Source organism: Staurois parvus, unplaced genomic scaffold (assembly GCF_062004578.1).
Source record: "Staurois parvus isolate SC_StPar_1 unplaced genomic scaffold, SC_StPar_1.0 ptg000634l, whole genome shotgun sequence".
Lineage (NCBI taxonomy): Eukaryota > Metazoa > Chordata > Amphibia > Anura > Ranidae > Staurois > Staurois parvus.
This window is the reverse complement of record NW_028318430.1, coordinates 4,609,402-4,622,310: the sequence shown is the minus strand read 5'-3', so window position 1 is coordinate 4,622,310 and position 12,909 is coordinate 4,609,402. Positions and strand designations below refer to the sequence as shown.

Below are 12,909 nucleotides of genomic sequence, written 5' to 3'. Positions count from 1 at the left end.
ACACACACAGAGGGGAACATAGTTTCCCATTGCGTGTGATCTGTTTTCTGGAGAGCACACACATAGAGGGGGAACATACTTTCCCATTGCGTGCGATGCATTCGTTTACAATAAAAACAAGCTCAGCAAAGGGAATTGGGTGTCTTATTCCTCCCTTTAAAACTACTGGGTTCACAAATACTTTAATTTATGGTAGCTGCTATGGATTGTTGTGTGCATTTGTTTCCATGCAGCTCCATCTACTCTGATGTAGATGTTAACAATGCTTTATTCCATTGTTGTTTGGTCTTAACTTCTAGCTCTGGTGAACAGAGACGGGGTCACTCTGTTTATTCAAGTGTACCACAGGATTTAGTCCCATTCGGCTCTTGTGTAAAAATGAATCCTTTTGGTCTGGTTCAGCTGTCTACGGTGGACAACCTCTGACTAATGGTCACTAACCTCTATTTTCCCCTCTTCTCTGCCAAATTTGACACAGACATATTTGACTTCTCTGGTTCAGGTCAGGTTCTCTCCATGGATCTATTTAGTTGTAGACTGTAACAGACTTTTAAAAAACGTAAGTGCAGCGCACTGGAAGTTATAGTGGAAAGCCCATTCAGAGCTGTAAATTCAAAAAAGAAAACACAGCCTCCAGTCCACATGGAGACACAGGCCGCCAAGCTGTTTCCTTTGTGTGACTTTACAGCTCTGGATGGGCTTTCCACTATAACTTCCAGTGCACTGCACTTAAAGGATAAGTTCACCTTTGGGAACATGTTACATGTTCCACCCGTTTTTAGGGTGGAACATGTAACTTGTTCTCAATGCTGCAGCGATCACTGCAGAAGATTACTGGTGCAATGGTTTCCAGGCTCCTTCAACCAAAAATAATGAATGCACATTTTTTTTTACCTGCAAAAAATCAATGAACTACCAATGCATTCCACAGTGCTGCAGTAGTTCATTGGAAATTACAAGCTGATAGCCGCTAAGAATTCCAGGACTTGTAGTTAATTCATTCACAGAACTCTGTGAATAAATGATGCAGCCATTTGGGCAGAGCCCCACACGGCCGTGCTCTATTCAAAAAGTTACAGCTTGTACAGGGACCTTCTCCCCTTACTGCTGTCATGGGGGGGAGGGAGAGAGGGAGTCAGTTGGCAGCTGCAGCATTGGGAACATGTTACAGTATATGTTCCACCCTAAAAATGGGTGGAACATGTAACATGTTCCCAAAGGTGAAGTTATCCTTTAAACCCACATCTGAGAATTTTGTCCTGATTGCAGTGGCCAGTTTTGCTCTCTAAATTTGTGGCATCAATAGCTGCTACTTGTGATTGTACCTTGTTGAACTATATGCATAGACAAATGGCTGTCATTTTTAATTTCTGCTGTACCAGTCTGATAAAAGCTTCCTGGTTTCGCTATTGCATGGTTCTCTTGTCAGTAGCTGGAGAAGCCTAAGGATTAGAAACCCAAAGTATCCCTCCTCTCTGACTGTTTAGAAACATTTCTTTTGTTTCTCCACTACTTTGTCAATATCCCTGAGGTAAGAGAACAGTGTTGACTATGTCAGACAATGTGGCTTTGACTGTCCAGAAGTTGCAGTGGTTCTGGTAAATCCTGAACTTTCATAAATTATTGCTGGAACTAACTCATCATTTGGAGTATCTGGAAATAGTCCTAAACACAGCTCAGGCCAGAGTGTTTCTTGCTTACTAGGAACTTTACACTTTCTGCTCTCAGATCCAAGCTTCCGAGTCCAGGTGTTCCTGATTTTCCACTTTTTAATGATAGTCCAGGATCTGTCGTCTCCTTCAAGGCTGCTAATTTGCCCATTTGCATGTACAGACCTCTACAGTATAATGCAGTATGCTGTCAATGTAACAAGAGTTAAATTAAACTTGTTTAACAGATTAATTTGCTTAACCTTTCAAATATGAGGATGTAGTGCAATAATTCAACAACTCAAAAGTAGTATAATAATAAAGGAAATTTACTGAGCATTGTTTAAAGATGTATTACAGTTGATAAAATAGATAAATACAACATCACTCAAATCCAGTGGAGCCCGTAATCCTATTTGAAATTCCTGGAAGTGACAGTCCTCTCTTCCCAAAGCAGTCTGTTAAAGCCCTGAGTGACAGGTCACAGTATACAGGCATAACCAAACTATATAAACCCCTTTTTAAATAATTTAGATTTTTGAGCATTGACGGTGAGGTAAATATTCCGCTTATAAATTATATTTTTTATTATGTAGCCTAGAATAACACCTACAGTATACTGGAGGGTGTTTATTATGATGGCGTTTGTTTTAGATGAATGTACCGAGTGAAGTAATAGTCCGGACTTTAATATAGAGGTCTGTTTGTGCACTTTAGACATTCTATTAGTGGTAGATGGAAATATGGTGTCCATCTTTTTGGTGTCCAACACGGAGGCTTGTGGGCTTTCACATTCATTCCTATTAGTGATCTGGTCTCCAGTAAGGATGCCTTGTTGATCTATTGATTGATATTTGGTATACAGTAAAATGACACCTGTTGGCATAGTAATGAGGGGCGGGTATAAATAGGTAAGAGTACTTCCCGACCACATCCTTCTGAAGCACTCATGATTGGATGCCAAAAAGCATCAAGGCTGTGGCTGGATGACGACATTACGGCAACAGGAACTAGAGGTCGGCCATCTTGGTGAGGTATTTGAAGCCAGAATCCAGCATTATGGGGGACATTGGTCTGATTTTAAAGTGGCGATCTATTCTATGCGTACTGGATGTAGTGCACTCAGTTTTTGAGTGGATTTTTTGACCCTTTAATAAATGATTTATGGGAGTTTCACATGTTGCGTAATGAGGTTTTCTTTTTTCTTTTGAGCATATTTATGAAGGAATGGTGATCCTCGTGAGGATAGGATATCGACAAAGGTGCACAGAGAGAGAGCAGTTTTAAAGGGCAAGGCACATATTGATCCAATACAACAGGTCAAAAACCTGACATAAGCAGTTTGGTTGGAAGGTGGCAGATGAACTGATTGGTGGTGACATATTTAAAATATTTACACTGGCAGATGTTTTACACTTATATGGACACTATTCTAGGTGGAAGAAGAAATTATTGGACTTATTGGACATTATTTTTTGTGGATAGTTTTTTTCATCGTATTTTCACTGTTTTTATATAATGTGGATGTTTTGCACAATAGTAGATGATTAATGAAGTTTATTTAGTCACATCTATTGAATTTCATCATGCGGGTGGTGGTGTGCAGAATGGTAGGAATACACTGAGCGCTCAAAACAGAATAAATAGATATATAAATTAAAAGTGTAACCAGCTGCATACGCACCAACGTAGGAACACTAAAACCTAGTAAACATCAATCACTATAAAAAGTGCAGTGCTAAAATATTTATAATGAGAAATGATGTCACCAATAATAATTCGTATCACATAAATGCAAGTGAATGTGGTGTATTATCATGTGCCAAATAAGAACATGATAGTATCAATAGTCTATAAACCAGAAAAGTGTTCAAAGATAGTGCAGGATTGACGTGGTCAGGTCAGCAAATTAGTGCTCCATCCACATATAATACTTTTGTGACTTCCAGTAAATCCGTGCTATTCAGTCCATGTGAGATACTGTATGAAATGCGCACTCACCAGATGCACATAAACTATGCACATTAAGTTGAATATGGGTCTGTAGGGAGCCCCTTTAGGTAGATCTGTTAGACAGCCTGGAACAAGGATCCCTTCTCTGAACACAAGCTTCCTCTGCAGCCATTCTTCCTCTGGAGTTCTCTGTAATCTTTAGCTCGGGTCAGAGCCAATGATATAAATGCCTCATAGTGTAGTAGTTTAAATGGTAGTTATTAAATCTAGATGATCATCCAGCAGAATAAAGTAGATAAGTTGCATAAATAAGCATATAAATAAATATATCCTAAGGTAATTGCATGTGGCTGATCAGCAACTCTCCAAAATGGCCACCGGACCTTCGTGTAGCTCTGGCGGCTTGACGTCTCCTCCTTGACGCGTTTCATGCCAAGCATGTTATCAAAAGGGGTGTGCACTCTTCAGGCTGCTCTTTGATCTGCAGGCAGTTCGTAGTCTGGTGCTGGTTTTTTGGATGTGTAGACAGTCTATGAATTCCTGTGTACTTCAATAGACAAATTCCTTTATTGCAATGTCCATTGGGAGAAACTGGTCCCCACCCTCTCTTTTTCATGCTTTCTACTACTTTCCTATGCCTTTGACACAGTTGACCACCCTCTCCTCCTCAAAAAACTCTATTTGCTCGGTCTCCGAGACTATACTCTCCGTTGGTTTGAATCTTACCTATCTCACTGCATCTTCAGTGTCAATTACAACTCTACTTCCTCCTCTCCTACTCCTCTTACTGTCAGGGTCCCCCAAGGTTCTGTCCTTGGACCTCTCCTATTCTCAATCTGCACTTCTTCCTTGGGTCAGCTGATAGCTTCCCATGGTTTCCAATACCATTTTTATGCTGATGACACACAAATCTATTTCTCTACTCCTCAGCTCACCCCATCAGTTTCCACACGTATCACCGATTTACTAACAGACATATCAGACTGGATGTCACACCACTTCCTAAAATTCAATCTATCCAAAACGGAGCTCATAATATTTCCTCTCCACGTGCCTCTTCCCCTCATTTCTCAGTCAGGATCAATAGCACCACTATCAACCCATTCCTGCATTCCAGGGTGCATTCCAGCCCTGGATTCTAAACTATCCTTTCAGGCCCACATCCAATCCCTGTCCAAATCATGCCGCTGCAACATCTCCAGAATATGCCCCTTTTTAACCAATGATACCACAAAGCTCCTAATTCACTCCCTGGTCATCTCTCGCCTCAACTACTGCAACTCCCTCCTCATTGGCTTACCATTACATAGGCTATCCCCCCTCCAGTCCATCATGAATACTGCTGCCAGGCTCATCCACCTTACCAACCATTCAGTGTCTGCTACCCCTCTCTGTCATTCCCTCCACTGGCTTCCACTCGCTCAACGAATAAAATTCAAAATACTAACAACAACTTACAAAGCCATCCATAACTCTGCCCCCAGCTACATCACCAACTTGGTCTCAACTTATCAATCAAACCACTCTCTTCAATCCTCCCAAGACCTTCTGCTCTCTAGTTCCCGTGTCACCTCATCCCATGCTTGCCTCCAGGACTTCTCCCAAGTTTCTCCCATCCTATGGAACTCCCGACCCAATCTGTCTGGCTGTCTCCTAATTTATCCACCTTTGGACGATCCCTGAATACCTTTCTCTTTAAAGAAGCCTATCCTGCTTCTACCTAGTAAACCGCCATTTATTTCCTTCATTAGCTCATCCCCCCCACAGCTGTTACCTTTTGTATCACTCAACCCTTCCTCCTAGATTGTAAGCTCTAACGAGCAGGGCCCTCTGTTTCCTCTTGTACCAAATTGTATTGTAACTCTTATGTCTACCTTAATTTTGTAAAGTGCTGCGCAAACTGTTGGTGCTATATAAATCCTGTATAATAATAATAATACTTTGGTACTAAATTGAGGCATGATGCATGTGGGTGGGGTTATCCTATGCTGACCAATATGTTTTTTGGGGGGTTTTTTGGTCCCCAATTTCCATTTTTCCTGTGATGGTAGTAAAATCCTACAGTCTTAAGATATCTCTATGTCACTCAATGGGTTCAAAGAAAAGGATTTTACATGGAGTATATTTTGTTATGTTTTGTAAAGCATTGTGTTTACAGCATTCCTTTAGAAATTTCTGTAACAGGACTGAAAGCCTAACAACTAATACATGCAGTTCCTGGACTTAGTGCTATACTTGAAATATACTCATTGTTCCCGCTCTGAAGTCTTCAGGCCTACCCTCAGACTAGTAAACCCATACTAAAACAGCACATTCATTGAAAAATGCATTCTCAGAACATTAAAAGGTGTCATTTGTTGCTTCACTGAAAAATTACTTAGTATAGAATTCGTTTACATGATAAGGGATGGGTATCTAAGCAGTCACGTTTTTTTTCTCTTTTTTTTCATTTTCTATAGTTTGACAGTTTAAACACTTAACTGATTACTCTCCTACAAGTAGTGAAACTGTAGTTCTGGTCTCAGATTAATGTTATAGCTTTATAACATTTTTTCCTGAAGAACAGAAATAGATGGCTTTAAATAATAAGAGATGCAGTAGTTATATAATCCATCCTGCATCTCTAGATGGTTTAACAGTTGAACTTGCATTACAGTATATTTGCAAATATGACTTTTTTTTTTTAAACTAATAAAGAATAAGCTGGCATTACCCTTCAAACAGTGGTTCTTGTACAATTTCCACTAGTACTTATTTTGAATTGCTGTTGTAAAGTTTACTGGAAAACAGTTTTAGTATTCCTTTCTGAATGTCTGTGACAAGGAAATAAATAACTATAAGACACCTAAAGGCATATTTATATAGTAGTGTATGTTATATTTACCAAGCATTCACAGGTGTTTACTCAATCTCTGCAATTTTAAACATAAGAGCATCCAGGAATGTTAACCTACAGTAAATTTTGGGTGAATGTCACATTCACTGCTTTATAAATGTACCCCTTAGAAAATGTATTTTTCTTAGAGCAAATCTGCTGGGTGCTGACCATAAACTTGTACTTAAAAAAGCAACATCAGTATTCTGCTAAACTTTTCTAAGTGGTGAGCACAGTATCTATTCGTAATGAACAAATGTGGTGGCCCCATTGCTAAACTACTGTTTTGTTTTTAGGCATTGGCTAATCTGCATTTAATAGATTACATAGGAGAGCAGACAGCAGTGCTTATAAAGGTGAGTTAACTTCTTCCTTTATAATCTCTTTTGACCCATTTCCTGCTTATGACCCTTTAAGAGGTATCGCATGGGAATTATAATTTTTACACTGGGGAAATATACTGGGAGATTACAGTACAGTGTCAAAAATGAGTTCAGTTTTACTCTGACAGAAAGGTAGGTATTAAAGGAGGTTTGTTTGGAATAACAGACATGTTTGTTAGATGTGCCCAACAAAAGCCCTTAGCGTAAGCAATAATAAAAAACTGAGTTTTGGATATTAGATAATGAAAATGTTTAAAAAAAAAATCTTCAAAAAATAATTTTCACTGAAAAGCCTGTTATGCTTAGCTTCTAAGTCAGCCACAGTCTGTTCCAGAGTTTGTTGGATAATATGCTAGTACCATTAATCTAGTCTCTACAAGCCTAAAGAGGCAGACCAGTTGTATTGACTGATATATGGGTGATTTAGTTACCCATTGCAATATTAGTTGAAGCTTTGCTTGGCTATTCTGGCTTTTTCCCCTTTCCACAACAATTTGGGAAGTTGGTTTTTGATCTAAAAATGGATTGTTTGCAATGGATATAGGAGCTTTCAAAAACCTTGTTTAACAAGGTGAGCCCAGAGCTGGGTCATCCAGAAGGCCATCTAAATGGTATGCAAGTATAACCTGTGCAGAGGACTGAACAATTAGACTGGCTGCTGCTAGCAAAATCAGAAATGTGTACCGGTGAACAAATGTGTGAGTGTAAATATTAAAATAAAACATATTTTATATTTACATCTAAATGGTAGTCTAGGGCTGGTGGATGTCCAGGGGGGTGGGGTGAAACATTATTTCTCCTGCAGTTAACAAAGGGGGATAGAATAATTGGTCAAAGCTATGCACCTGCTCATCACTTCAAATGGTGGTTGCATCTAATAGGGCAAGCCATGCCAATGAAGACAATGCAAATGAGGCTATTGTAGTCCTAATCATTGGCAGTCAAAGAGATAAGAGGCAATAAAGCTGCTACCTTGGCTAGGCACCATTCTGTTTTAATCCATCTAGGGTGGCCCTTCTCTAAAAGGATAAAGGAAAGGAATTCAATTTCTGAAGCCATTTTTATAATGGCATTCATTTATGAAGTAGAAGTGGAAAGCAAGTAAGAGTTGACAATTTGTTTCATTAAAGCGAAACTAAACTTACCTTTGCTCCAATGGTCCCTTTCCCTTTCTGACATCTTCTGCTGTTTGCTGGTTTTCGGCCATCGTCTTTGGCAGGCATGGGATGGCATTATTCTGCGCTTGTGCAGGAGGCAGTCATCCTGGTGCACAAAGTACGGGCCGGGGTTGTAAGCTGAGCTGAGCATGCACAGATAGGTGCATCTTATTGCAAAAAACACATGTCTCTTCTGCATTCAACAGCCTACCTGTTTGCTGTCTGTGTTAGTTCTCCTTTAATGCACAATTCATAAAAAGAGTATCTAGTACCTGAATTGTTGTTAGTAAAGATGACAACTCTTGTTTGTGTTGTTAAAGGAGATTGGGTGTTTCAAACTAAGATGATCAGAAAGTGACCATAAAATGCTAGGTTTTTCTTTTAGGAAGCCCTGAATATCCCCAAAGTCAGTGCTGTGAATGCGCCCTGTATTTAATGATTATGTGTAATATAGAGGTTTTGTACAACTAATGAAAATTAATCTAAATAGTTTATACACTTGCAAATTAAAAAAAAAAAAACTAATTGGAAATGAGAAAGAAATGATAATTCTATTTTAAGCCTACTATATACCATGAGGCTCATTTTCCAATATTTTTAATTGCTTTTGTGTAATGAGAAAGGCAGACAGTCTTGTTGTCAGCCTATTTTGTGTGTCATACTGGTGATTGGACAAGGTCAACATAATATACACTCACCGGCCACTTTATTAGGTACACCTTGATAGTGCCGGGTTGGAACAACTTTTTCCTTCAGAACTGCCTTAATTCTTCATGGCATAGATTCAACAAGGTGTTGGAAACATTCCTCAGAGATTTTGGTCCATATTGACATGAGATACTGTTGCCTTTCTATCATCTCAAACCAGTCTGCCCATTCTCTCTCCTCTGACATCAACAAGGAATTTGTGTCCACACAACTGCCACTCACTGGATATTTTCTCTTTTTTCAGACCATTCTCTGTAAACCCTAGAGATGGTTGTCCATGATTTTGCAAATCCCAGTAGATTAGCAGGTTTTGAAACACTCAGACCAGGCCATCTGGCACCAACAACCATAGTACATTCAAAGTCACTTAAATCTCCTTTCTTCCTCATTCTAATGCTCGGTTTGAATTTCAGCAAGTTGTCTTCACCACATCTAGATGCCTAAATGCATTTCTGTCATGTGATTGGCTGATTAGTAATTTGTGTTACCAAGCAATTGAAAAGCTGTACCTAATAAAGTGACTGGTGAGTGTATATATTTTAGACCACTGTGTAAACTAAACTAAAATAGCTGGATTAGGAGACAGTGGGATTTATTTACTAAAACTGGAGAGTGAAAAATCTGGTGCAGTTGTGCATGCTAGTCAATCAGCTTCTAACGTCAGCCTGTTCAATTAAGCATTGACAAAAAAAAACTGGCAGCTGATTGGTTTCTATGCAGAGTTGCATCAGATTTTACACTCTCCAGTTTTAGTAAATCAACCTTATAGAGTCTATGGACACCACAAGGTTGTTGAAGGTATGCAATTTTCTCTTATTTAAACAGTAGGAATGTTGTTATATGAGGTAGAGTAAAACCAACTGACACTCATTTGAGCAAGTAACTGAAATAGGCTCTTTCAGTATATACAGAATAAAGGCAGCTAAGAATGTGTCCCTTTAAGTTTGCCAAGTCCTTGAAATTTGTTTTACCAGACATGATGAGCTTATTTATTCCCTTCAAATAAAGTTGGGTTTTGATAACCATGTATTCATGCCCTAATGTACATTGAAAGAGAGGCCAAAGTTTCTTGTTCCAACCTTGGTAAACCTTTTGGGGTTGATTTACTAAAGGCAAATAGTCTGTGCACTAAAAGTGCAGTTTCTCTAGATCTGAGAGGAAGCTCTGAAATGAGGGAAACTCGGCTGATATCTATCATCCATTCATGTACAGGAAAAATGCAGGTTTTTTTTATTTTCCTACATGTGATTGGGTATCCTTTATAAAGTGAAGCCTTACCTCATTTATTAATCTCTGGAGCAACTGAAATTTTACTGCACAGTGTATTTGCCTTTAGTAAATCAACCCCCTTGTGTTGGGCTAATGTAAGCTATGAAAAAAAGGCCCATAAAACGTAAATTTAATTTTTGCAGCTATCAGATGTATGACAGTAAAAAATTGAAACACTGAGAAACTGCCCAAAAAGTCAAGTGGGTGCCTGCCACCTTTCCTGCTTTGCTCTCTTCAGTTGAAATTTCCCCCTAGTTTTACTTATAGTACCTTGGCTCAGTCTGTACTTTGGTAGTAGAGCAGGGCTTTACTTTCTCAGACCAGGCTACTTGATGGGGTGGAGGATGTGCAAATCGACTCACATGTGCAGAATAGTTGGGGGGGAAGCATATTAGGCAACAACTGGAGGACCAAGAGATCTTGGTAGAGACTGCAAAGGGAAGAAGTAAAATCATGAGGCAGTAGGAACAGTAGGGTGAAAATGTATTTCACTTGCCTTTACATTGCAGTGCAGATACTCTTGTACAACTTACTCTTAAGAAGAAAAATGCATAGAGGAATCCTATCTTTTGTGAAAATAGCAGGTAGGAGTGTGCAGTATATTGCTTTTGTGCAGCGTTGCCTTTTGGCACACCACAAATAATAAGCTGCAGGGGTTCAGGAACAAATGTGACTAGGTGATGTCAAATGTTAAGAAGTACAATTTATTTTTATAGTAAAATTGGTGTTTTTCTGGGTACTGATCAGTCACAGTTACCTTTTTCTAGATAATCCCAATAATACAACACATTTTGAGTATAGGTCCACCATTTGCACATAACTGTTGATTACAAGAAAAGCAAAGGGTTCCTCTTTATAAAAACTATTTGGGTTCTGTTTTTCAGATTTTGTTTAACATTCAGGGTCTTTTAGAAAAAAAAAATCAGTATGGAGATAGTTCATTGGAAAACAAAAATGCACTTCATCACTCCAGGGCCTTATCAGATCTGCTGGTAATGAATAATAAATGCAAGTAAGGTGTATCTGCAAACAGCAGATGTATATTATGCAGTATGTTGTATCCATACAACTCAACATTCACAAAGAAGATGCTCATATTCTGCAGTTGTGGATATAAAAACATTAAATGTTAACACGGAATAATCTAACACTCATCATAGATTCCTTTACTTTGATAATGTAAATGTAAATTAATCAGGTACCTAGTTTGAAATTCAGAGGAAAATTTTTTTATGATGACATTAAGGGCCAGTTGAACCAATATTTTGCTCAGGTACTAATTATGTTTAAAATAAAGCTTTGTTCATCCAGTTTTTGCCCAGTAAAATAAGTATGTCCACAATATTGAAGATATGAAATATGAAAGTTTATTAATTTCAAGTGTATGTCAACCTTAACATTGCACTTCTCTTATTTGTTCCATTTTGGTCTTTTAAAAATACAGTTTTGTTATAGCTGCTCCATAAATAATAAAATACCCAATGGTCCTGACCGCAATCCTATAAGCTGACAACTTTCTAAGCTCTCTCATACACATAATATGCTGAGTATTGTAATACTAGGACAGAAAGGGTATTACTGGGAAAATGAAATAAAGAGAATAAGACTGGAAAAACTAAAACTAATACTGTGCATCTAAGGACTGGTAAGCTGCATTACATTACATTGAGTTATATCGACTGTATAAAATTAAAAAGAAAAACTCTTACAAAAAAAAAAGAGAAAAATTAAATAATCTATGGATTGGTAAGTTGCTTTACATTACATTTAATATATACTATTTATGGGCCTAAGAAAAAAAAAGGAAAATATCATCTAAGGGCTGGTAACCTGTAATCTAGTACATTTTTTGTTCTTGAGTTTATATACTTACAGCAGACTGTCTAGCATCTCAGTGAAGGACAGTGTATCTTCCTCTGCAAACTGGCTCTCAACATAAAGCTATAGGGTAAACTTTTGTACTGTGACAAATTTCAAGATATTGTGTACTCTGATTTAACATTGAAACCCAAAATATGGAAACTTGTACTCCTACATATATAAATATTTACTCATTTCCTCTTTAGCTGAAGCGTGTGTAAGGCTTACTGACTTGTTAATAATAATGATCCCTGTAAGTGCGGTTTGTCCAAATGTAACTGAATACTGAAACCCACTTTTGCATGTAAATTTTTTTAGCCCTTGAGCATATTCATAATCATAATATTTAACTGCTCTGTCAAATCATATTACTCAAATGAATGGCTAAAATTCTGTAGATGTGTTTATGGGAGAATTAATTTGTAAAAATGATGACGACACTTCACATTTTTGCTATATAAAATTTGTTTCATTCTGACCTACATTATTATTGCAAATTTACATTGCATTAATGGTTTGTAATTGTGCTAGTTTATGTCTGAAAATCTGACAATTGCTTTAATGTCTTCCTGATGATTTTGTGAACAATTTCACTTGTCATACTTGCATTTAAAGAATCATTTTTAATAATCTCTTCATAATTTCTTCAATCATAGGAAGTGCCTGAAGATGAACGGCTTGCAATTGCCATTATTTTGGTAGTGTGGGTTTCAGCTTTAGCTTCATCCTTAATTGACAACATCCCATTCACTGCTGCAATGGTAAGTCTAAGAAGTGAAGGATTTTTTCCCCCCCGAATACAAGGTTTTTACTGTAGTTGTCCAGAGACAAACAAGTACAGAGTGAAAAAACTACAGCATACTGCGACTGGCTTATAGTTCTATAATTTTACACCCACACATGCAAGGCGAAGTTTGAAAAGATGCCCTTGCTGGTCATTGTGCATAATGAGAAAATGAGAATTTGGCAAAAAAGTCGAACTAGCTGCTTCTGTAATTTCACATTATATAAAGTAATTAATTCCTACCTTTTATGTTTAAAATAGAAATGAATCA

The 12,909-nt window shown here is 37.9% G+C and overlaps 1 protein-coding gene across 1 annotated transcript in view; it reads left to right on the top strand.

Annotated features, from left to right (window-relative positions):
• Positions 1-12,909, top strand: part of OCA2 (OCA2 melanosomal transmembrane protein) — a 444,033-nt gene that overhangs the window by 350,926 nt on the left and 80,198 nt on the right. The window contains exons 20-21 of the mRNA XM_089693490.1: positions 6,774-6,833; positions 12,511-12,615. Coding sequence (XP_089549616.1) covers positions 6,774-6,833; positions 12,511-12,615 — 165 coding nt within the window. The remainder of the gene's footprint in view (positions 1-6,773; positions 6,834-12,510; positions 12,616-12,909) is intronic.